This window comes from Salvia miltiorrhiza, chromosome 2 (genome assembly GCF_028751815.1).
Source record: "Salvia miltiorrhiza cultivar Shanhuang (shh) chromosome 2, IMPLAD_Smil_shh, whole genome shotgun sequence".
Lineage (NCBI taxonomy): Eukaryota > Viridiplantae > Streptophyta > Magnoliopsida > Lamiales > Lamiaceae > Salvia > Salvia miltiorrhiza.
Window position 1 is genome coordinate 19,057,861 of NC_080388.1, and position 26,398 is coordinate 19,084,258.

At 42.1% G+C, this 26,398-nt stretch overlaps 1 protein-coding gene and 1 long non-coding RNA gene across 2 annotated transcripts; one reads left to right on the forward strand and one right to left on the reverse strand.

Moving 5' to 3' along the window:
• Positions 1-1,614: 1,614 nt before the first annotated feature.
• LOC131011474 (uncharacterized) lies at positions 1,615-2,008 on the forward strand. Its single transcript, XR_009096940.1, has 3 exons — positions 1,615-1,699; positions 1,789-1,824; positions 1,946-2,008. It is a non-coding gene; the product is annotated as an uncharacterized LOC131011474 (long non-coding RNA).
• Positions 2,009-18,733: 16,725 nt separating this feature from the next.
• On the reverse strand, positions 18,734-19,252 carry LOC131008096 (uncharacterized). The gene has a single exon (XM_057934995.1). It carries the CDS (start codon positions 19,250-19,252, stop codon positions 18,734-18,736), a length of 519 nt encoding a protein of 172 aa, XP_057790978.1.
• Positions 19,253-26,398: the final 7,146 nt, after the last annotated feature.

A 26,398-nucleotide genomic window follows, 5' to 3' on the forward strand; every position in this document is an offset into this window, starting at 1 on the left:
CACTGACGACGACGCAGAGAAAAGCGGTGCTCTTGGTGATGTTCAATAAAGCTGATCTTTCTTCATACAACTTCCCTGGTGCTATTGTGATTACCCTTTGCGAGGTGATACAGAGAGCTCGTTTATGGTAATTTCTTATTTTGTTCAAAGATTGATTGGATTACAGACTGTTTTCTTTGGTGTACATATGTGTTGCAGATGGCATCTTCATGCTATTTTCTCTATGCACTAAGGCGCTTAAAGCTTATATCGTTTAGTGGTTTATAGGCTGGATTGGGGGTGGATTTGGGTTCTGGTTATTTGCTGAGGGATGAATTGGGGGTTTTCGAGCTATGAGCTCAGGGAAGGATAGTGTAACGCCCTGAGCCCACGGGGGTGGGGTTTCGTTATGCATTCGTTATAGATAGCTTGCTAGAGAACATGAGTTTCAGATACTTCAGTATTTTGAATGCAGTCAAAAAGTCTAGGTTGGACTGTATTTCTATTTGTTTTCAGTTTCTGTAGGAATTAGTTCAATTTAGTGTTAGTAATTAGTCAGAAACAATCATGAAATTGTAGTTGCAGTGTGTTCTTATTTGGGTTTTTTGAAGATCTATATGTGTGAAATCCAATTTTGTTTCGTTTGAATATTTGCTCTGTTTTATACAGTAGTATATTATTTATATATGTGTGTAGATTCTTTATGTTAAGAAATTCTGGTTGGTGAATATTGTAGAGTCTCGGAATGGTTGTGTTTTGACTATGGTGTATGACATAAATTTATTTTTCTCTGAACCTTAGTGGCATATGTTCTTAACCACAAGATATGAACTCGCATACAACACTTTTGTTTGATAAGTACTGTTGGTGATAGACACCAGCCTTGAATAGTTGAAGTGTGTGTACTTATCTAGTAGGTAAGCTTATTTTAAGAAGCTTATAAGCGAATTTTAAGGAGGTTATAAACTCCTACTTATTTCTCAGGTTGTAAAATTATCTTATGTTGAAAATAAGCTCCAAGTACTTGGATGGAGTTCGTAGAATGTTAATAATATCAATACTATAGTTACAATGACACAAATATTGTTAATTTTCCTAAGCAAGATCTTTTTGTTGAGAAAAAAAAAATTGATTATTAAAGAGTATGAGCTGCTAACACCTAATCTCAGAAGCAAATATTTCTTTTGAATGGTGCCCAGACACTTGAAGAAGTGGTCTTAAAGAGGTTATAAGCGCAGCTCTACACCATCTAAGTCATCTTTGCAGAGTAGTGCTATAGAAGTTGTAACAATTCCAAGTCTAAAAAATTAATTGCTGATGTAGCCAAAATGCATTTTGCTGCAACTACTCTTACTGAAAGTGAACCTTAGAATGGGCCTGCACTAATGTATTCCCTTATGAAATTGCCAGTGAGCAGACAAGGGTCTTGTTAACCAGCGCAGCTTTTGTTCACTTGAAAGAAGGCGATTTCAGTAAGCACATACGAAACCTTTCTCCAGCAAGCCGTACGATTTTGCTCTCTGGACCTGCTGGTAAGTTGTTATATATAATTATTATTTTGGTTTCTTTTCATTTGTGCATTTCCAAGCATCTTACGAGAGTATTAATTGTTTCACTTACTTCTTTCTAAGAGCTGTATCAGCAGATGCTAGCTAGGGCATTAGCACACTATTTTGAAGCGAAGCTGCTGTTATTAGATGTCACTGATTTTTCTCTGAAGGTAAGTGGAAGAGCATTGAAACTTGAGCTTCCAGTTCTGATTGTTGAGGATGTTTTTTTCCTAATATATGAGCGGTTTCATTTTAGCAGATGCTTAGCAAGTATGGAGGTCTTAATGCAGGATCTGTAAGTTCAGCAACACACACACATACACAAATATAGTTTCTTCCTAGCTCGTAGACACCATTCTGGTGTTCTATGCATAAAGTGACATAACTTGTGAATGTTGCTTACATCTTTGGTGCAGTCTTTTAAGAGGTCTGTATCTGAAACAACTCTAAGTCGAATGTCTGATTTCATTGGATCACTATCGCTACTTCAACAAAAGGAGGTCAATACTGGTAAGACGGGTTGATACTATTGTTTATCCCCTTTTTTTTCACAACGAGATTATTCGATTGTTCAAAGGATTTATTGTTGCTTAGTGTGAAACTGTTTTTGGTGTCTCAGGATGTGAACCCAAATATTTTACAGATGGTGTTAGTGTTGCAAGTGGTAATTTCCTGGCAGCTAAGGTTAGAAGACGTCTTCTTCGGTTTCGTTTCTTGTTCAATATCATGTCATTCCTACAACTCATTTGTTTCTTGATCATTGGTATGCTGAAATTTGGTGTCCTTGGCTTTGCAGAGAAGAGGAGTAGTAGAAGGAATTGATTATGGATCAACGGGTGCAGTAACGAAGCCCTCAAGGAAGAGATGGAAGAGAAAAGAAGGGCTCAGGTGCACTTTAAGCTACCTCATACGATTGCCTATCTTGGTGCCTATTTTTTTAGTTTGTCACTTTAATAATTCTGAAGGTAGCGGTCATTCTTCATTTTTCACTAAATCTCTATTGCAGATTACTTTCATGAGGAAGAAGGATTTCAGGAAAGAGCAACTAGTTCTTGAGGACTTAGTGCTAGAATACATAGTATGATAGATTTTTGTTTTAGCTATAAGGTAGTTGGTATTTTCAATTTTGAATCGGAATATGCAATGATGATGTATACTTGATATTTGGTTCATTTGTATAATAATGTATGAATTTTTTGGATGATATATAATATTGTTATCGTTGATTTTATCATTTTGTCGTTTTATAAAAATTGCAAAATTTAAAAATATACTACAATTATATAAAGTGCAAAAAATTGTTATAAAAGGTGCAAAAAATCGTTATGTATTCTAATTAAAGATAACGGTTAAAATCGTTATAAAAACTGCAAAAATCGTTATAAAAAGTGCAAAAAATCGTTATGTATTCTATCAAAGATAACGGTTAAAACCGTTATAAAAAGTGCAAGAAACTGTTAACTATGATAAAAAAAAATAAAAAAATTAATACATAACGGAAAAATCTTAATACATAACGGTGAAAAACCGTTATGTATTCTATCAAAGATAACGGTTAAAACCGTTATAAAAAGTGCAAAAAACTGTTAACTATGATAAAAAATAAAAATAAATAATAATACATAACGGAAAAATCTTAATACATAACGGTGAAAAACCGTTATGTATAACCTTTATAGATAACGGATGCGTACTGTTATGTATGACGCATCGTACCGTTATCTATGCTACTATACATAACGGTTTTGAAACCGTTGTGTATGACGTATAGAATAGATAACACCACTATACACAACGGTTTTTTTGCTCATAGATAACGGATAAAATCCGTTATCTATGAGCGTTTTTCTAGTAGTGTTGGTATTTGTAATTCCTGTGGGTGTTTTGTTGTTGTGTTCTTGGGCTTTCTTGTGTTGGGGCGAATGGTCCCCTTGTCTTGTTTTCTTGCTTGTTTTTAAGTACATCGCATGTTGATAGTGGTTCATTGGCGATTCTGGATTGTGTCTGTGTTGTTTGTTATCTTTGTCTTTCATGATTGATTTGTTCCCAACGAAGTGTAATTAGTTTAAGGTTTTGGTGCAACACCCTGATGAGCAACTTTTGACGTGATTTGTCCGGTAGATGCTAGGGGAGTGTTTTCAGTGCAAATTCCTAATATCTTTCTCTGTGTTGAAGTGTTTGGTTGGTTGTTGAGTTTTTGATAGCTCTGGGTCTCTGCTCCTCTAATGGCTTCATTATGAGCATGGGAAACCACACGAGAACATTTTGGATCACCTCCAAAAGTTCAATCTCGTGAATTTTGGCCCATCTATTAAGAGCGAAAATAACTTGACCCCAAAAAAAAGAGAAGTGTAATGTGAAAAAATGAAAGAACATGAAAAAGGAATGAGATATGAATATAAAGGAAATTGCATTAGGAAATTCACCCTTAGCGGAGAATTGGGTCTGATCGGATTGAGTTGTATCACCTTGTTGTCGCATTTTTAAATCTTAGCTTTGAACACTTGATTGGGGGACATTGATATCTTGAAGGACTTGGATTGGTTTGTGTTTGCTTGGTGAGAAGAATCGCTTGTGGATTTTCTTTCGATGTTGTGATTGTTGCTTGAGGACAAGCAAGGATTTAAGTGTGGGGGGGTTGTTTAGCCCTATTTTGTGATGATTTTATGGGTCTTTGTGTTGTGCATTCGAGCATGCTTCGTATCTTTTTGCTCTATCCTTCACTTGCTCGATGTTATTTGGGTGTGCTACTGTCGTGTGCAGGAATCGGGAGTTACCGAGCGTTTTGGCATCGTTGGGAGCAATTTCTGGTGAAATCAGCGAAGACCGCCTACGGCGCCGCCGTGTCACGGCGGCCGCCGTCACGAAGCCGGCCGCTGCCCCACGACGCGCACCGTGCAAATCTTGGAGAGATCAGCGAAGGCCCTCCACGGCGGCCGCCGTCCCTGGAGATCGGCAGTTACGTTTTTCCATATAAAAACCTTTTTTAGGGTTTTTCAACACACTTCCGACCCCAGAGCCTCCTAGGCGATTTTCCCTTGTTTTCCCTTAGTTTTAGAGTAGTTAGAAACATCACAAACATCTTTGGATTCGTTAGATTAAAGTTAATGTCATTTTGCATTCCGTTGGATTGGATTTCCGGATCGTACGCTTATGTAAGAACTCAGTTTATGTTTTCTATATGAATGAATGCTAGTTTATTTCCATTGCTTAGTTTATTGATGCTTAGTAATCAATTGATTAAATATTTATTCTTTTATCTTGCCTAGATAATCGTTGTTATGATTGTTGAATTACCTAATGCTTTCTAGATTGCTAGTTAGAACCCTAGGTTTATTAGTTCCCTGCGTTCTTAATCTGCTTCCTATTTTTCGCCTAGATAGATTTATATACTTTCTGTTGATTCTGCATTAGATAATTTTACAAGCTTCATTTAATTACGCCTAGATTTAAACAGAGAGTGTCAGACCCAACTACCCGATTAGAGTGTTTAGGTTTCCTTTCCTGTTTCCTGTGGGTAGCACGATCGAAGCCCTGCTGCTTCCTTGAGAGACGACTTGAGTCACCTTACCGCCCTAGGATGACCTCGTATAAATTCGAGTCCATCCGCTAGGTGTTTTTTTGGATGAGTCACTTCACACCAGCTTCTGAACTTAACAAAAGCTTCATCCTTTGTTTTCAGGATATACATCCAAAGCTTTCTTGTGTAATCATCAATTAAGCTTAGGAAGAATTTTCCTCCTTCCATAGTATATACCCTACTAGGCCCCCACAAATCCGCATATATGGACTCCAATGGCTTTGTTGAGAAGTGCTTACCAGTAGGATAAGGCTGCTTCTTATTCTTTCCTAGAATGCAGACTTCACACTTCTCCAACTTGATGGCTCCACCTAAATTGAGAGCTCCTTTCTTGGTGAGATAGTTTAAGCCTAATTCACTTAAGTGCCAAAGCCTTCTGTGCCACAACAATCCTTCATCATTGTGGGCCACATCCGATTCCCCCACAACAGTTGTTCCATCAAGATTATACAATCCATTCTTTCTTGTACATCTTAATAGAATTTTTGAACCTTTCATGACCATCACAGCTCCTGATTTTGAAGCAAAATCCTACCCCTTTTTTTCAAGCATACTAAGAGAGATTAAGTTTCTCTTTATTTCCGGTATATACCTAACTTCGGTGAGAGTTCTTAAAGAGCCGTCAAACATCCTTAGTTTGATGCTTCCAATGCCTTTAACATCGCATGAATGGTCATTTCCTAGAACAACAGATCCCATGGTTTTTTGCTGCAAATCAATGAACTATTCTTTGTTTGGACACATATAGAAGGAGCACCCCGAATCCATGATCCAAGAATCACTTGCTGACCCATCCGTTACGTTTAACACCTCATGGTTGTCATTCTCCTCTGCTACATCTGCCGAATCTTGGACCGTGGATCCCTCATTCTGCTGTTTCTTTTTCCAATCATAACAGTTCTTTTTTATATGCCCTGGCTTTTTACAATTGAAACACCTTTTTACATCATCTCCATCAGTTTCTTTTTGCTTCGATTGTGACCCCTTTTTGGACTGACTGTTGTTCTTCTTGAATTTGCCAGGCTTCCCCTTTTTGATATTCAAGCTTTCAAGTTGCGAACTCAATTTTACCCCTCCATTCCTTTGCATATTCTTTGCTTTAAGCGCACTAACCACATCCTCCAATGTGATCACACTTTCTCTGCCGAACAGTATGGCATCTTTAACATTCTCATATGATTTAGGCAACACATTTAGGAGAAGCAATGACTTATCCTCACTTTTCATACAACCATCAACATATTCAAGATCATCTACGAATTTTTGAAATTCATCTAGTTGTTCATCTAAATCCTTATCATCAGAAATCTTGAATTGAAACAAAAATTGTTTCACTTGAAGTCTGTTTGCAATAGTCTTCGCCATATAAAGTGAGTTGAGTTTATTCCATACCTCAAGAGCGGTGCTCTCCTTGCACACTTCTCGGAGAACTCTATCAGACAAGTTCAAGAATATGGCACCTCGCGCCTTCTTGTTGATTTCAACTCGACTGACTTTGGTTCCGATTTTTACTTCCACCTCTACTTTCGGATCTACCGCCTTGGCTTCAATCAAGGCATCCTCCAAACCCTGCTGAATGAGTAGGGCTTCCATTTTTACTTTCCAGAGGTGAAAATCATTCTTTCTGTTGAATTTCTCTATTTCGAATCTCATCGCAGACATGGCCGTGGATTGGGTTCCCACAGATGGCGCCAATTATAAACAATCTCAAGATCGAAAGCAATATAATCGAAACAAGAAAAAGAACAAGACAACGCGAATTTACGTGGTTCGGCTGTAGCCTACATCCACGGAGGGTCAAACGTGCTTTCTTACTCAATCGTCGGAAATCTACCGAACTCATAATCAATACAAAAATCCAAGAAACTCAACTTGGATCTCACAGTGTATCTCTCACGTTTCTGTAACCCTCAAGACTCACGCAAAAGAGATGAAGAAGACGACACACAGTGACTAACTAACTAACCTAATCTGATCTTATAATAATGAGCACGAAACGGTGTCGTTAGAGAAGAAGCGTGTGAATAATAGAATCGCTATTATGACTCAACTAATGTATATTACATTCAAGTCCCTGGACTACAAACTAATATCAGGAAAAATCCAAAATCTTCGAAGGCATAGCTCTTCACAGAATCCATGAACCACAAGGGGTCAAACATATTGAGAGCAAGTACCAAATTATACGATTATTCGTAAATCGAGGTTATGTGCTCATAGAATGAAATAACATATATTGTAGAAATTTACTAATCTTAAATGGTCATTTAATGATGGAAATGCGATTGATGCCACCCACTTAAGAAACTTTAAGTATAAATGGGAGAAGTGTTAGGTGATTGGTAAATAGACACATTGTATACTAAAAGTTTGCTTTAGTATAAGTGGGAGATTGTTGGATTTGTATACTGAAAGCAAGAACATTTTATGCTTGTATACAATGTTTCCTAAATTCACTATTTAATCTCCTATTTGATTGTGTTCATGATTGCATATGTATGTTCTTTGTCTCTATATAAGTAGATTATATGGTGTGTTGTAGATCACAGAAGACCATATAATTGGAATAACCTTAAGAGATATAAACTGATCACAGCCGAGATGACTCTAGGACGAGTCGTTGGTTTAGGCTGTAGTATAAATGGAAGGAGTTTGTCTTGACTACTCGTCTATACTGGTACGTCGTAACGTATTGATAGGATCACAGTGAGATGTATTCTTCTATCTGACATATGTGAAGGACCAAGATCTCGGTGATTTAATAAGATCTTAATACTAATAAGGTTTCAAATATATATGTTGATTCGTGTATCACTTTGATTTACTATGGGTGAGAGTTATATATTAACCTGAATACTCTGTATCTTGGGTGATAGCGGTTAATATATGACATTTGGTTATCTGTATTAGTACCCGTATCCGGTATATGATAATGACATCCCCTTAAGGAGCTCAAAATGTTTATTGCGTTAAACCCTGCAGGTTGATTAAGTTCAGACGCAATAATAAGGGTTGAGTGGTACTACTTAAGGATTACAAAGAGATTAATTAATATAAGCTGTTAGAGCTTTAATTAATTAATGGATGTCGGATATTTTAAATACGGAGATCCAATAAGTCTAAATACAAGCCCGACTTATCATCGGTAATAAAGGGGTAAGTCAATATTGATTCTCTAGTGGAATGAATTAACATTTCTGAATTAATTGTGATCTGGGCTGATCATAATAATTAATTCATTTGAAGCCCAACTTTATTCCTTGTATCTGATCCCTAGACTCTCCCAAAGTCTCCTGAGCCCAGTAGGAGTCGCCTACTACAGTTATTAAGGGCCTAGGTCTGTGGTTTGTCTTTAAATACAGATATCGGCTCTCAGAATAAGATACACAAAAATTAGGGTTTTAGAGAGCAAAGCAATAAGAAGGCGCCAACGGTAGGGGTCGAATTCTCTGGGAGTTCTCATAGTTCATTTTCCATCCAATGTTGGGAACTGAGCAGGACACAGTTCAGAAGATCTGAGCTGGAGTCAGATTTTCGCAGGAAACCAAGTTCTGGCAGTCTCTGATAAATAACAATAACTTCCTCTACAGAACCCCGATTGAGTTGAAACAGATGACCACGGAAAGCTCTTTCGAAGACGAAGAAGTCGTATTTGTGTAATAAATACGATTGGAGGTGGTTTGAGGGGTCAAACGGAGCGTTAAAGTTGGCTGACCTGTTCAGTGACGAATTGGGTCAGAACTGGAGTCTTTTGATTCAATCGTCAACAGCCTCTGTGTTCAATTCACAAGTAAGTGATTCTAACTCCAAGGTGAAGCACTTAAATTAATAAGAGCATGCTAGGTTTAATCGATGTATGGTGAATTAAGATAATCCAAGAGACGATCCTCGGGCAAATCGAGTATTAATTAAATTTAATATTCCTTCATAAAGATCCATCTAAGTAATACCCCTAATGTACTAGCTATCCAGTGAAACCATCACAAAAGTATTCAGTCACGAAATGCCCCGTGGTTCGGGTGGTCACAATCCTAACTACCGCACATCAACATCGTAAGATCGTAACACTAGACTCGGGTATAAAAGACGAAATCTCTATCATGTTGTGTCTAGTACTAACTAAGGTTCGGAAGGAGGCAACTCTATTATGCCGCGACTAGCTAAGCATGTATATAACACACTCATCGCTACGAGAAATGCTCAAGATATTCGTTTGATTAAGACAATAGCTAATTCGGTGTTCCGCCTTGCGTGAACAATCCGAATGAAAAATTATGCTCGTGTCACTAACTAGCGAGCGACACATTTCTTACACTTCATTGTATCTTGATTGTCAGTTTCTCATGTCTCCCTGCAGTGAAAAGTAATTGGGTTTCCGCTAACTTGCTTCTACTGTTTTCCCCACAATAGTGATCATGCATCCTCAATGCATCTAAGTTTACTGAGTGGTCTTCTTAATACAAGACATAAGTATGATAATAAACACCTGCGCATCCGCGCAAAATATAAAACTTTCAACGTCTAATCCTTGTTTTGATGATACCAAAATCCATAGGTCTTAATTGTAATAGACTAGAACGGTTTTGAACTCAAGTGTTAGAGTTCGTTTCTAGTTTAGCTTGCGGTTCTGAAGACTAAAGACTGAAGACTGAAGACTGAAGAACGAAGGATTGAAGACTGAAGACTGAAGTTACCAACTGAAGTATCAGTTGAAGAATCAGTTCGGAACTGGTTACTTAATGCGTGCCGCGTGGACCCAACGGACTGATACTAAAGTCAAGTATCAGTTAAACATTCTTCCTCAGACTGAACTTCCAACGTTCAAAGGAAGCCACGTACTCAAAAGTACAGCCACCTTAAATGCAGAGATCTCGGGATCTTTCTCTCTCTGCAGAGGTCATTCCTATTTGGTGGCTACTTTTTCAGAGACGTCACATCTCCTGCTCTTCAAGATAGTCGTTCCCACCAAACAAGGAACCTCGAAGATTGAAGCCTCAGCCCAAATTCAAAATGCTCTCTAACGGAAGAAATCTTGAAGACGTTCTCCGCCAACGGATCTATTCAAGATCTCTCCTACAAATAGCGTTCGAGGATCACTTCAATCTTCACCGATTCAACGACATAAGCTGAAACTCTGCCAAAATAGTTTCTCAGCCAAAAGCTTAACCTCCCCAAAGCTTGAATCGAAGAAGAGAATTCCAAAGCCAAAATCAGTCACTGCTGATTACACACATTCTCTTAGACCTTAGGCAAACCTCTGTTTACCCAGAAGCCAAGGTCAAACTTGCTCCAAAGAACTTGTTCTTTGAAGTATAGTTGGCAACCGTTCAAACCTCCTTTCGAAAAGAAATAGACGAGTGTTTGAGTGATTCGGAGTTCAGGAAGGTGCTCTGACTCTGAGAAATCTTAGCGCGGGTTGTGCTAAGTGTGAGAAATCCGACACGAGTGAAGTGTGGGCACTGAAGAAGTGGTTTCTTCAGTGGTACGGTTGTGTGCACCCGGCAAGCAAACGGTTCGGTTTGCAGTGCACCAGTTAAGCACTCGCGGAGAGGATTGTTGGTCTGATCAACCGACCGTGGATGTAGGAAGTGTTTTTCGAACCACGTAAAAGTCTCTGTGTTATTTACAGCTTTCAGTTTTACATTCTTACTTGTGTTGTTTCATAGATAAACTGAATACTGAATAACTGCAAAGAGAAACCTAAGACTAACAACGTGCTCAACCAAGGCTATTACGAAACTAAATTTATTTCCGCTGCGTATGATATTAGTCTGACTAATCTATCCTCTGATAGTCAGGAAGAGTGTTATCATCTCTGTTTTAGCAAACTCGACAGAAGCCCTTACATGCATCAGTTAAGTTCCAGTAACTTAACAGAATACTCCTTACTGAAGAGTTTTCAGTATCAGTCGTCAACCATGTTTGGTCTAAACTCTTTTCAGTTAACAGGCGTCATAGTTTGCATGTAAAGTTTTGTTAAGCTCTCTATCTTGAGATCTGATCACTATTTTTATAGCAACAAAAACTGCAACTAACACAGGCAATTGTAGCTAATAATAAGTAACCGAGTATCGTATCCACAGGGACTGACACAACGAAATTACTCTAGCTATCTCCTAAACACACTATAATAGTAGACAGGCAACAGAAAGTAGAGATTGATTGACTTAAACTAAAACGCAAATAACAAGAAACAAAATTACGTAGGAAAAATCAAATAATAAAAGACTCTGACCCTAGGGATGTACTTTTACTAATTAACTACATGCATTTAATCTATTGATTCAATTACCAATTTTAATCCAACCCTGATGAGAGATCACAGAACTATTCACAAGCTTCTCTAACGAACACCTATGAAAGTAGATTAGTTTACCCCCCTTCACATTCAAGACTCCAAGGAATAAATTAACTCCCAAGCGTACACAAAGAATAGCTCCCTATAGTTTCACCTATCCCATTCAAGTGTCAAGGCTACTACTATAACATACATTCCTGAATCGGCTGAACAATTATCGCATTCAAGACTCCAAATCGAACAACTAGACATGTAAATTATTGGCCAAATAATTCACAAGAAATTAAGCACCAGGAATCATGAATCACAAGTTGGAAGGCAAATTGATATCAATAAATCATACACACATAATTAATCAGCTATGTACAAACCCTAGGTTCAGAATAAAAGAACTAGCTGGACATAATAAAATCAAACATAAACATAATTAAATTTAACGCAATTGTAAAAACTAAATTATATAAAAACTGAATGAAAACTGAAGTAGCGACTTGAATCTTCAATCTTGATCCAAGCCTTGAAAACTAGAAAACTAAAATATTCTAAAACTATAAAACTAAAATATGAATGCTGGGTTCGGGGGATTCTTGAATAGGTCAAAAGAGGACCTATTTATAGATTTCAGATTTCCTATGATCACCATGGAAGTTGCCATGCAAAGTAGAATTCTAATGGTAATAGAATCGTGTAAAATAAGGCAACTCTCCAGCTGGATGCGCGCTCCGGAAAATACTCCTACTTTTGCCGAATTCGCAGCTCTCGCCAGAGGAATGGCTATCTCTTGGGTCACGCCAGAGGAATTGATGATTTCTCTGACCTCGCCAGAAAAATGGTTATCGCCAGAGAAATGGTGATTTCTCTGCTATCGCCAGAGGAATGGGTCGCGCCAGAAGAATGGTGATATCTCTGACCTTGATTTCTCTGGCTTTGATTCCTCTGGCTTCTAGATTCCGCTGAACTGACTTCTCTCCCCTCTGCTCTGCAGCGCGTGGCTTCTGCTCTGGCTTCTTGATTTCTCTGACGAGTGTTGACTCCTCTGGAGATTGATTTCTCTGACTTTTCACTTCTCTGCTCTGCATCCAGAGAAATGGCTATTTCTCTGCTCTGACTTATGAGCGCTGGGCTTTAATTCTCTGGTGCTGGCCCTTCTCTGCTCTGAAGATGTCGGTTCCTCTGCTCTGGAGACCAGAACACCTAGAAAACGCCAAATTCATCCAAAATTCTCCAAAATTGCATTCTTCCATCTCGAAAGCCTAAATCTCCTGCAAAGCATAAAATACACCATAAACGCACCAATTTCCAGAAGATTATCTTAAAATACGCACATACAAACCCTTAAAAATAGAGTAAATTAAGCATAAATCAAGATCCCTCTGATTTGAGGAAAGAAAAATAGCCCATAGGTGTATTCCCCCCCCCCCATATACCTATTCGAGACCCTCCGGACCTAACAATTGGTATCGGAGCAGGTTGTTCACAAGAACACTCTGTTTCTGATTAGGTTCTAATTGAAATAGATCTTTTTTCTCAAAGGTCTCGAAAACTTTTCTCTTTCAAAAAGTGCTTGCTATTTGCTCTATCTGTTGTTATCTGTTCTCTCTTTTTTGATGGAGACTAACTACAACAGATTATCCTCTCTACCTATGTTTAGTATTGAAAAATACGATATATGAAAGTTTTGGCTTGAAAGTTTCCTCACCGCCCAACATTGCCGAATGTGGGAAGTCATCACCAAATGACCAATCACCATCACCGAAACCGTCAAAAGGGTTCCTGTTGATCCAAATCAGGATCCTTATGATGAGGTCCAGCCCAAGAAAAAGGCAGACTTCTCCACAGAAGAAAGGAAACAAGATGAGCTAGACAACCTCGCCAAAAGCATCATCTCCGGCACTGTTCCTGACAAGCACGTCACCAAGATCATCAAGTGCGGAACTGCAAAGGAGATGTGGGACATTCTTGAAAGAATGTGTGTAGGTTCCGAGGAAATAAAGGAGAATAAGCTATCCATAGCTTGCCATAAGTTTGACTCCTTCCTCATGCTCAAGAATGAATTTGTCGAAGAGATGGAACTCAGATTCAATCAAATCTTGAATGAAGTTAAATCCGTCTCTAAAACAAGTACACTCAACGAGAAATCAACTTGAAGATTCTTCGAGCACTGCCACGAGGAGAATGGCAGATCTACTCAGTCGCTCATCAGCATAAGCCTGGATTCAGTCAGCTCCGGACGAACAAGCTTTTCTCTGATCTCTTGGCAAATGAGTTTGACCTTCAGAGAAATCTTGGAATCAAGAAGGCTGGAGGATCAGATGAAGATGGTCCATCAACCTCAAGAGGAGCAGCACTGAAAGCTTCAGCGAGAGAAGGCAAGAAGTAAACCAAGGAACCAGCGGAACTCAAGCCCGAGGACTTCTTCAGTCAATATGCTTTGTTGAATGAAAGATTCAACAAGATGGAGTCCAAGTTCCGCAAGTACAGAAGGTTCCACAAGCAGCACTACAAAGGAAAGGAAAGAGAAAGCAACTCCAGACATTCCACTGATCGAAGCGGAGAAAGAAAGTCAGCCGCTTACGACATCAAAAACATGGAATGCATTGGATGCAGAAAGAAAGGGCACTTTCGAAGTGAATGCCCTGAACTGACTCAATCTGAGCGCCAAGAGCTGAAAGCCAAGAAGGATCGCAACTTTTCGAAGAAGAAAACGATGGTTGCTGACGATGCTGAATCTTCCAAAGACACATCAGAATCATCCGACTTCGACTATGCCAGCTCAGATGATGAGAGCCAAGCCCTGATGGCCAATGAAACTGAAAGCGTGGCCGACAACAGCTACGACAATGGAATAAATGGCTCAGAGGTAATCTCTCATTCAAAGACTCATTATACAGATAACTTCCTGATGTTTTCAGGAGACCACTCAGAATTTGGAAAAAGCTCATCCGATGAAACTGACGAGTTCGATCAGCTCATGACTGATCACTGTCAGTTGAAGAAAATGTTCGAAGACCTCCTAAAAAAGAATCAAAAAATGGAAAAAGAGATCAATGATGAACGAGCTAAGAATCAGACAATCATCTACTTTCCGGATGAAACTTGTCTTGATCAGTTGATCATGGAAAACAATCAACTGGAAGAAAATATCAGAGTCTCCAACTCAGAATGTGATAGAGCATTGACACACACCCGTCGTGCGGTGCGGACAAAATACTTGTGTATGCCCAGTACAGACAATACACGCTCCTACGTCTCACAACAAGATCTCAGTCTTAGTGGCAAGTGTAGGGTCGAATCCCACAGGGAGTGAGGAACCACTTTCTTCTCCAACGACAAACTGAGGTGTCACAAGTCTCAATCTGTATACTCTGCACAAGAAAATAACAAGATCAATAATAACAAAGGGGTGAGGTTATTCGGTTAGGTCATAACTGTTGTTAACATTCGTTTCGGTCATAGGCATACTGATAATCCGTCCATGATCCATATAAATCCAAGACGTGGCCCAAAAACATTGGGCGTTTCAAGGGGTTATACTTCACATGTAGGATGGTTGATCCCATTGTGGTCACTTGGTCCGAAGGTCACACATTCCCCGGTCACAAGACAGTGCTTCACTTCTCCTTAGATGGTAGTCATACCCGTTACTCACCAAGTATGGCCCTCACCAACCTTCTCTCCCGAGGTCCCCAACTCCGCACTTTGAGTGACACATGTCTCCTGGACACACCATTTCCGTCTTTGTCAGCCGACCAGTCATAGACATGCTACGGCGCCGAGATTGCTTTCCTCATTTCATAACCATGGCTTTATGCCTCGTCACAGTAGATGGATAGTCTCTAGAGAAGCCCAAGAGTGAGGAAGGACAGTGTATCCCATCAATCCTTTCCCCACCTTCTGGATCTACAACGTCTTTTGTTGACGCTGCTCAGCTACTCAGTCTTGGGTATACCGGTTGTCACGCCCTGGTATACCCTGGCCTTTGCTTGACACGGACAGTATTTTACCGAACGGAGATCACCCGTTAGGCCCCTACTGTCCATGGTTTCGAACAGATCCTTCCTGAACCACGAGATTCAACCGAAAGAACAAATGCCTCACGAATGTTTACATGTTAACAACAATTATTTCCACCCCTAAAACCTCACCTAAGGAATTACTCACACATAACAGAATTCATAAATACGAAATGAATTAAACACATTATGGAACAAAAGGGTAATACCTGAATAGATAAATAATACCTAAGGCTTCAAGCCTTCAATCTTGTTCGAATGCAAAACACAACGGAAATAGGAAAATAGTACTGAAACGTAAATTGTTTTGGATGCCACACACGACGAATGAAAGTAGTAACTAAAGTAAAACAGGAGTTCAAAAGGGTTGCCAAGAGCTTGTGCACGCTGCACATCATCAATCTTTTATACTGCCGAATGGTCGAGGTCTAACCCTAGCTGCGCCAGCTCCAAATCTTCGCCGGGATCTTCTTTCCTTTTTTAGCTCAATCTTTGATTGATCCGATTGAAGATGGCTTCCAGCTGCATGCTTAGTCAACCTTTCCCATTCTTCAGATCCTTCCAGTTCCTTCCTCTTGCTTCCGCTTGCTTCTTCAAAATCTCCGAGATTTACTTTCCTTTCTTGGTTCCGGCTGACTGCTTCTCATGGTAGCGATCAGACGGATTGCTTTCTTCGGTGTAATTCATACCAGGTGGGTTGCTTCAGGTTCCCATGCCCCAAGTTAGACTGTGGAGGTACTTGTTGGCCGAAGCTCCATGCTGGTAAACATGACGTAGCAATCTGGGCTCGGTAATGCCCATTCCGACCGCATTTTCTTCGTTTCCGCTCCACTGACCTTCCTTCCTCCACAACTTTGTTTTCCCCCTGGACAGACCTGTACTGACACAAATAAAGAGAAAAATAGGGCCAAATGTCCCAAAAGTTGAAGACGCATCACACCTACACACTTAAAGCATACTTGCCCTCAAGTATGTAGGTGGATTCACAGAAGACACGGACGAAAAGTTTGAAAGAAAAGAAATAAAACTAAGAGACACTAAACTTGCATAGATTTCAGGATCAGATCATACTAACATGCATCATTCAGTTCAGTCAAACCACAAACCAGAGTAATGATCATGCATAAAGTGTGATAGTAGTCTCTCTTTCGCTCAAGTACCGGGCTAAGTGTATACACTCTTAATTTGTTGTGCCAGTTCTTCTAAGAGTTTGATTGAAAACTACCAGTGGAACACACTAGTATGACTCATCAGAGGGTCTTTGTTTTGGTTGTAATGGGGTATACGGAGCTAAGGTGAGGTAAATAGGGTTCAGTGGCTAATTCAGTATCACCCTTACTCAGTATATACATCCAGTAAAGCTACAACCAACCCTTTTATTCCCCCATTTTCAATGGGGTTCATCTTTTCTTTGATTTTTGGCAATAATTTTCATTCATCAAATTTTTTTGTGCCCAGATTTTCTTTCTTTTCTCCAGTTCCTTGTTTACCATTTCATGCATCTCATCAATTCTTTCTCCAAGATATAGCAGTGGAAAGACTCAAGAAAGAATGAATTCGGCTCAAATTGGCATACAAGGGATTCATTTCACATTTATCAACAAAGAAGAATCTGGGGCCCTAATCAAAGAAACGTGCCCAAATCACACAAGTCATTCACTAGCAACATAAGTTCTCAAACAAAATCTCGATTCCCTAGCACAGCAAAGTCTCACCAAAAATATGCAATTTTTCAATTTGGCCCTGATCTCACTGGTGGGGTATTCTCAGTAACATCACCACTACCACCATGCCAATCATACTCAACCACCAAATCAAACCAAGACTGAAATCAGCATGCAGAATCCCATCACCATCAAATAATGCAAGTAAGACTCGACTCAAACACAGACTAAAAGACAAAATAAAACCTAATCTACGAGTTCAGGGGAAAAGAACTTAGTCATTTTGGTCGGAGGATCTCTCCTCCGCATTCAATCGGTCCATGATTGCTTTGAAGCCAGCATCCATAGCCTCCCTCAGGGTTGTGATCTCCGCGCTCAGCATCAGCAGCTCGTCTTTCACTTCTTTCAGTTTGACCGTCTGCATGACAATCTTGTTACTGGTTGGGCGAGAAGTTCCCTGTTCCTTTGCAATTTTCGGTTCAGGTCTCACTGAGCTGCCATCCGGTTGGACCAAATGGTAGCCGCCTCTTTCATCCACCTCAACACTCCGCCAACGCACAAGCCGCCCGATATCAAAGAGTCGGGTTTCTGCCACAGCTGCTTCATCCGGGGCCTCATCGTTGAAACATGCAAGCTTCTTCGCCAGGAGGGTCACCAGCGGGCATAGGGAGAGGTACTTGTTGGTATGGGTTACCCCAGTCTGAAACTGTAGTGCCGCGGTGAACCCAAAGTTCACCCTCTTTCTCTCCACCATGCACCAGAGCAAAAAGAGCTCTTGCTGCGTGACTACGTTGGATCCCTCAATCCGGCCGTAAATGTTGTAGGCCAACCAACGATGGCAAATTTGCAGGGCTGGGTCGCGGAGTTCATTGGACTTGCTGATATTCTTCACATATTTGGCCCCCGTCGAGAGTTGAGACCAGTAAAGGTCAATCTGACTACGCCACTCGGGTGGAGCCATGGTTTCAGCTTGCTTATACTCATCATCGTACACCTCCTTGTCCTCGATCACTCCCAGGTGGATGTTCAAGTCGTTGATGGAAACTGGGAACATCTTCCCCCGTAATTGGAAACGCAGGGTACCTGGTGTTTCAATCGAGTAATTTCCCTTCGGCTTGAATTCCACCGTGCTCATGAACTCTTCCGATATTTGTTTGAACGCCAAAAATGTTCCATTTCAGAATCTTCCCCCAATCGATGCTCTTAAAATATCCCTCCACACGTTCTTTTATCCCGAAATCCTCCAACACTTCAGTCACCAGAAAATACCAAGGGGTTATCTCCCGGTTCTGCAAAACGGCATACCTCTGACTGTCCCTCGGTATGACCGTCTCCATAGTGCTGGGTTGTACCACCCCCTTGCGCTTGACGCCCTTGGGTTTTGAGGTGATTGTGCTCGTCACCGGCTTAGCAGGGGCGATCACATCCTCTGAGTTGGAGCTTTCAACTGTCTCGGTTCTTTCTGGGTCTACTTCCATCGGCTCTTCCACCTCCTTGGCCTTCCCTTTTTCGGCTGTAGTGGGCTTCCTTTGTTTCTTACTCTGTTCACCTTTTGTTTGGGTTTTACTGCCTGTCAGTGCTGGTCTGGCCTTAACTGGCAGTGGGGGCTTCGCTACATCAAGCTTTCTTTTCACTCCGGGTCTCTTGCTCTATGGTGTCGGGACCTCTACCTCCTTCTCCTGAACGGCCTCAACTTCCTCTACTTCATCAGCCTCCTCCTCGTCCACCTTCTCTTCTCCCCCTTTCTCCTGTTCTTCTTCTTCCGTATCCTCGGAAGTTGTTCTCCCCTCCTGCATGGAGGTTTCTGGAATTTGCGGTTGAGGTTGGGTTTGAACAGGTGGTGGTGCGACAATGGATCGCGCCGGAGTTGCCTTGCCCGTCTGGGCCTTCTTTGACTTCTTCACAGGAAGGGTGAGCTCGGGCTCCCCTTCTTCCGGTTGTTTTGACTCGGCGGCTGTTCTTGCTACTTCCTGTTCCTCTTGTTGAAGGACTTCGGCACGCCCTCTGTCCTCGGGCTGGATATTCAGCAAAGGGTCTTCGGTAATTTTGGTGGAGGTCTCCTCCGAAGCGGTTCGCCTCGTGGTACGCTTTGGAGGTGGAGGTTTGGTGCTTTTCTTCTTCGGTGGTTGGGTGCTTCCGGAGCCTGCTCCTCCTTTGGTTTTTGCCATTGTGATTTGCAGAGATAAAAAAGACTGAGAATTCGCGCGAAAGTTTTTGGATTTTGTGGGGATTTTGGGGGTAAGGTTGGCCTTTAAGAAGGGTGATCAGCAGTTATGGAAATTTAGGGTTTGGGGCGAGTGGAGATCGTGGTGTAGCAGTTTTAGGAGGTTAGGGTTTGTGGGAGAAAAAAAATCGTGGGTTAAGGCTTTAAAGATGGTAAGAATGGCGGTTATGGCAGAAAAGAGAAATTTTTAAGGAAAGAAATCATGGCCGAAATTTGAATTTCAAATTTCTGCGGAAACCGAAGGGCTGCAGTCACATCGCCGCCTGCCTCTGACACGCTCACGTCATCTCTCTTCGTAAGCCCTCTTCCAGATTATTCCAACCCCCAACTCTCCACCTACACACTTTGCAACGCAAAGTGGGCTCGGATTCTCCTCTGGGCCTCTTTCCAAATTCATCTTGGCCCGTCTCCCTGTTGGGTTAGTGCATCCAAACAAAACAAACAACATAAAAGAAAAGAAAAGAAAATTCGGTACAGATCATACCGAAGAAACCACACTGGGTTGCCTCCCAGCAAGCGCTCTTGTTTCCCGTCTTGAGCTCGACTCTCCTTCACTCTTTACTCGTACTCAGGGTCGAGAAGGTGGCATTCCTCCTTCTCCTTTTCTACTTCAGCAAGCTAATGGTAGGGCTTTAGGCGATGCCCATTTACCACAAACGTATCAACTCCATTGTGATCGTAAACTTCTATGCTTCCGTTTGAAAAAATTTCTTTGATCACGAATGGTCCTAACCACATTGAACGAAGTTTCCCAGCCATCATCTTGAAGCGTGAATTAAAAAGTAGAACTTTTTGTCCCACCAAGAATTCCTTCTTCCTGATCTTGGCATCATGGATCCTCCTGGTTCGCTCTTTATAGAGCACCGCATTGTCGTAAGCCTCCAACCGAAGCTCTTCCAACTCACTCAGCTGCAACTTTCTTGCTTCTCCTGCTAAGGTCATACTGAGGTTAATTTGCTTGATTGCCCAGTACGCCTTATATTTGATTTCCACCGGCAAATGACATCTTTTCCCATAAAGCAAGCGGAACGGGGACATTCCAATGGGTGTCTTGAAAGCAGTCCTGTATGCCCACAACGCATCCCCCAAATGGTCACTCCAGTCCTTGCGGTTGGGGTGCACTACTTTTTCCAGGATGCTCTTTATCTCTCTATTGGAAATCTCGGCTTGGCCATTTGCTTGGGGGTGATATGCAGTGGTGACCTTATGTGTCACCCCCATCTTCTTAGTTAGTGCTCTGATAATGGCATTACAGAAATGAGACCCCTGATCACTGATTAGAATTTTGGGTATACCATACCTCCCGAATACTTGCACCTTCAGGAACCCTGCCACGGTATGAGCATCATTGCTTACGGTTGCCTTGGCTTCAACCCACTTTGACACGTAATCCACTGCCACCAAAATGTACTCGTGGTTTCTTGACTTTGGGAAAGGCCCCATAAAGTCAATCCCCCACACGTCGAAAATTTTGACTGGCATGATTGGAACTTGTGGCATTTCATCCCTTGCGGTAATACCTCCAGTCATCTGGCACTTCGGGCAGCTCTGTACCCATTTTCTTGCATCCGCAAATATGGTGGGCCAGTAGAATCCACTCTCCAAAATTCTGTGGGCCGTGCGCTTTCCTCCAAAATGCCCGCTGTTTGCTGTTCCATGACACATGTCCAAAATTTGGGCATGCTCATTCTCAGGTATGCATCTCCGTATGACCTGATCTGCTCCAGTCCTCCAAAGATATGGATCCTCCCAGTAGTAAAATCGTGCTTGCACAAGTAGCTTCCTCTGTTCAAACCTTGTCAATCCTGGGGGCAACTCTTTAGTGATCAGATAATTAGCTATATCGGCATACCAGGGCTCCTGTTTGGTCAGAGCATACAGTTCTTCTTCTTTCTCTCGGGTGCTCATGGAGTATAACTTCTCGTCTGGAAAGGTATCGGTAATGGGCATACCGTCATCCTCTTCTAATTGCAACCTGCTCAAATGATCTGCCACGAGGTTTGCAGCTCCTTTCTTGTCCCTTATTTCTATGTTGAACTCTTGTAGCAGTAAGATCCACCTGATGAGTCGAGGTTTGGATTCCTTTTTGGCCATCAAGTATTTCAACGCAGCATGATCCGTGTAGACCACCGCCTTTGTTCCCAAAAGGTAGGAGCGAAACTTCTCTATGGCAAACACCACTGCTAAGAGTTCTTTTTCAGTAGTAGTGTAGCTGCATTGTGCCAGATTCAGAGTTTTGGATGCGTAGTAGATCACGCAACTCTCTTTGCCTTTCTTCTGCCCTAATACAGCTCCAACGGCTTGATTGCTGGCATCACACATGATCTCAAACGGTAAGTCCCAAACCGGAGGTTGAATAATGGGGGCCATCACCAACTTGTTTCTCAAAATTGTGAATGCCTCCTTACAATCGTCATCAAACTCAAACGGCACATCTTGTTGAAGAAGTCTGGTCATGGGTTGGGCAATCTTGGCGAAATCTTTGATAAATCGCCGGTAAAAGCCTGCATGGCCAAGGAATGCCTGTATGTGCTTTACTGTTGTCGGGTAGGGCAATTTGGCGATGGAATCAACCTTCGCCTTGTCCACTTCAATTCCCCTTTCCGAAATCACGTGCCCCAGCACTATTCCTTCATTTACCATAAAATGGCATTTTTCATAGTTAAGGACCAGGCTCTTCTCCACGCACCTTTTCAACACAAGCTCTAGATGTTTCAAACATGTGTCGAAAGAGCTTCCATGTACGGTGAAGTCGTCCATGAAGACTTCAATGCAATTCTCAAGTAGGTCGGAGAATATGCTCATCATGCACCGTTGAAAGGTTCCCGGTGCATTGCATAATTCGAACGGCATTCTCCGGTATGCAAATGTTCCAAATACGCAGGTGAAAGTGGTTTTCTCCTGGTCTTCATGTGCCACAAAGATTTCCATATATCCAGAATATCCGTCGAGAAAACAGTAATAGGCATTACCAGCCAATCTTTCCAGCATCTGGTCGATGAAGGGTAATGGGAAGTGGTCCTTCCTGGTCGCATCATTCAGCTTCCTGTAGTCGATGTAAACTCTCCATCCTGTTTGCAATCGAGTGGGAACAAGCTCGCCTTGATCATTCTCCACAACCTATATTCCCGACTTCTTCGATACGACATGAACTGGACTCACCCATTGGCTATCGGATATGGGATAGATGATTCCCAATTCCAACAGCTTAAGAATTTCTTTCAGTACTACTTCCTTCATGACCGGGTTCATCTTCCTTTGAGAATCTCGAACGGGTTTGGCTCCCTCCTCAAGGTAAATGTGTTGCATGCACTCCGTGGGACTGATGCATTTTATATCAGCTAAGGTCCAACCGATGGCTTCCCTGTTCTCTCGTAATACTCTGACCAATCGATCTTGTTGCACAACGGTTAGATCAGCACTGATGATAACTGGTAGTGTCTCTTCTGATCCCAAATAAGCATACTGTAAATGCTTAGGTAGTTGCTTGAGCTCCAAAACGGGTGCCTTCTGAATTGAAGGTAACAGTTTCTCGTTCTGCCCATACTGAGCCAATAACTCTGGTTTGCTTGCCTCCGTTCCCCCAGCTAGATAGACCTCCTGGATTAATTCCTTGATCTTCTGATCTACCTCCACCTCAGCTTCCAAAGTACTTTCTCGAAGAGAGTAAAGTTCCATGATGGCTTCCTTCATCTCATCATCCTCCATATGTTCTGCATCCCGATCAGTTAGACCATACTGGATTACTTTCTCCGTGGTATCCTTGGAACCGAAAGCAATTCCTTGTTCTTGCACCAAGGGCTCAAATACGTCGATCATGTCCACCGTTTCCATTGCTTGTTTCCTCTTCATGGTCTCATAGATGTTGAATTCCACTTGGACTCCATCGAACTCACATGTCAAAATTCTAGTTTTCATATCAATCTTAGTTCCAGCGGTCATCATGAATGGCCTTCCCAATAGTATAGCATTCTCTCCTGTTTCGGGTCCGGTGTCCAGAACATAGAAGTCTGCTGGAAAAATCAAATCCCCAACCTTGATCAATACGTCCTCCACCACTCCTTCAGGGTAGGCGTTGGACCTGTCAACCAACTGTATGACCACACGGGTGTTCCTCATCTCACCAATATTCAATCTCTTGTATACGGCCAATGGCATCACATTAATGGAGGCTCCCAGATCCATCATTGCGTTATCCATGTTGGTTCCTCCTATGTTGCATGGAATGGTGAACATCCCTGGATCCTTTCGCTTCGTGGGTAACTTCCGTTGCATCACCGACGAAACACTTTCTCCCATCACATAGCGGACTTCTTCCTCCATCTTGACCTTTCTCGAACAAAGGTCTTTCAAGAATTTGGCGTATTTTGGAATTTGCCTGATAGCATCGAGTAGAGGTATGCTTAATTCAACCTTTTGAAACATCTTCATCATTTCGCTTGCCTCCTTCTCTTTAGCTTTCTGTCTCAGGCGTCCTGGGTAGGGTGCATCGGTTGGGTTGCTACCCTCAGCTTGTTCGTCAGTTAGACCCTTACCACTCTTATTCCAGCTTTCTTGAAGCAATTCAGCCTCTGCTAACAACTCTTCTTCCTTTTCCTCCCCCTCAGGAAACTCAGTTAGCACAACTTGGGCATGTTCTCTAGGGTTGATTCCCATGGCTGAGAGTTTACCAGCGTTCTCCTCCAGTTTGGCCACTGCTTTAGTCAAGTGACTAATTTGTTGGTTGGTTTGGTTCATGCCGGCACGAATTTCATTGCGAAATTTCTCGCTCTCCTTAGCCATGCTTTCGATGGCTTCTTCCCAAGGTGCTCTCCGATGTGGTGGTTGATAAGGGGGTTGTTGTTGATTCTGGTTGTAGTGTGGAGGTGGTCCCAACTGGTATTGTTGTTGATGCTGGTTCTGATTATACTGAGGGTGTTGTATCGGTGTGCCCATACTGTTCTGCTGTTGGGGCTGACCATCTTGTTTCCACCGGAAGTTAGGGTGATCTCTCCACGCTGGATTGTAAGTGTTTGCATAAGGATCATACTTCCGTGGATTACCGTCATGTCCTCCGATGGCATTGACATCAACAATATCCTCGCCGAAATTGGGACAATTCTTAGATTGATGTCCAGTGGTATCGCAAAGGCCACACTGGCGAATCTTCTTCGGTATAGTCAGGCCCGATAGAAGTTCCTTGAGTTCGTTCATGCTCTTCTCCATAGTTTTCTCCAGTTTGGACATCTCCTCCTTCTCTTCAGTTTTTCTTGGTTTTTCCAGATTTCTTTCATGTCCTTCATCGCGTGATTCTTCTGCCATGGTGCCCAACAATTGGAAGATCTCCAATGGAGTCTTACTCATCAACGATCCATTGCAGGCTGCTAGGACCAAACTGCGATCGTTTCTCCGCATGCCCTTTACAAAGCTCTCCACCTGATCTTTTGGAGTGATTTGGTGATGAGGGCAGTTGCTTAACATTCTCTTGAATCTCGTCCAGTACTCGTAGAAGGATTCTAGCCCATCTTGCCTTATGCTGTGGATATCCCATCTCATCCGCTCCACTCGTGATGCTGGGAAGAATTCTTCCAAGAAGGCCTGTTGCAGTTATGCCCATGTAGTGACACTGCCTTCGGGTAGGTCATACAGCCATCTTCTTGCGTTGTCCACCAAGGTAAAAGGGAAGAGTATCAACTTGACATACTCTTGCTGCTCATCATTGGATTGATGCATGATTGTCATCTCAAAATTTTGGAGATGAGTGTGAGGGTCATCTCCTTGGTATCCATTGAACTTCGGTAAGATCTGAAGTAATGAGGGCTTCATGTCATATCGACGAGGTGCGAACGGATTTGCGGGTAAGGTGATTCCGTTCGGCCTCAAGTTGAGGTTAGTTGGGTACGCCAACTGTCTGAGGGTCTGCTCCGGTACGGCTTCTGCCTGTTCAGCCTCTGCCATAGCTTCGCGTCTCGCTATTCGTGCTCCTGCGCGCAGTCATCTTTCTGTACGATCAATATCAGGATCAAACACCAATGCTCTTACAACTCGACGAATTCCACGTATACACCAGTAGCGGAAAATGGAATGAGGAGAGAACAAAATTGCTGCGCGTCACTCCTCGGCAACGGCGCCAATTTTGACACACACCCGTCGTGCGGTACAGAGACATTGGGGCGTTTCAAGGGGTTATACTTCACATGTAGGATGGTTGATCCCATTGTGGTCACTTGGTCCGAAGGTCACACATTCCCGGTCACAAGGCAGTGCTTCACTTCTCCTTAGATGGTAGTCATACCCGTTACTCACCAAGTATGGCCCTCACCAACCTTCTCTCCCGAGGTCCCCAACTCCGCACTTTGAGTGACACATGCCTCCTGGACACAACCATTTCCGACTTTGTCAGCCGACCAGTCATAGACATGCTACGGCGCCGAGATTGCTTTCCTCGTTTGATAACCATGGCTTTATGCCTCGTCACAGTTGATGGATAGTCTCTAGAGAAGCCCAAGACTGAGGAAGGACAGTGTATCCCATCAATCCTTTCCCCACCTTCTGGATCTACAACGCCTTTTGTTGACGCTGCTCAGCTACTCGGTCTTGGGTATACCGGTTGTCACGCCCTGGTATACCCTGGTCTTTGCTTGACACGGACAGCGTTTTACCGAACGGAGATCACCCGTTAGGCCCCTACTGTCCATGGTTTCGAACAGTTCCTTCCGGAACTACGAGATTCAACCGAAAGAACAAATGCCTCACGAATGTTTACATGTTAACAACAATTATTTCCACCCCTAAAACCTCACCTAAGGAATTACTCACACATAACAGAATTCATAAATACGAAATGAATTAAACACATTATGGAACAAAAGGGTAATAGATAAATAATACCTAAGGCTTCAAGCCTTCAATCTTGTTCGAATGCAAAACACAACGGAAATAGGAAAATAGTACTGAAACGTAAATTGTTTTGGATGCCACACACGGCGAATGAAAGTAGTAACTAAAGTAAAACAGGAGTTCAAAAGGGTTGCCAAGATCTTGTGCACGCTGCACATCATCAATCTTTTATACTGCCGAATGGTCGAGGTCTAACCCTAGCTGCGCCAGC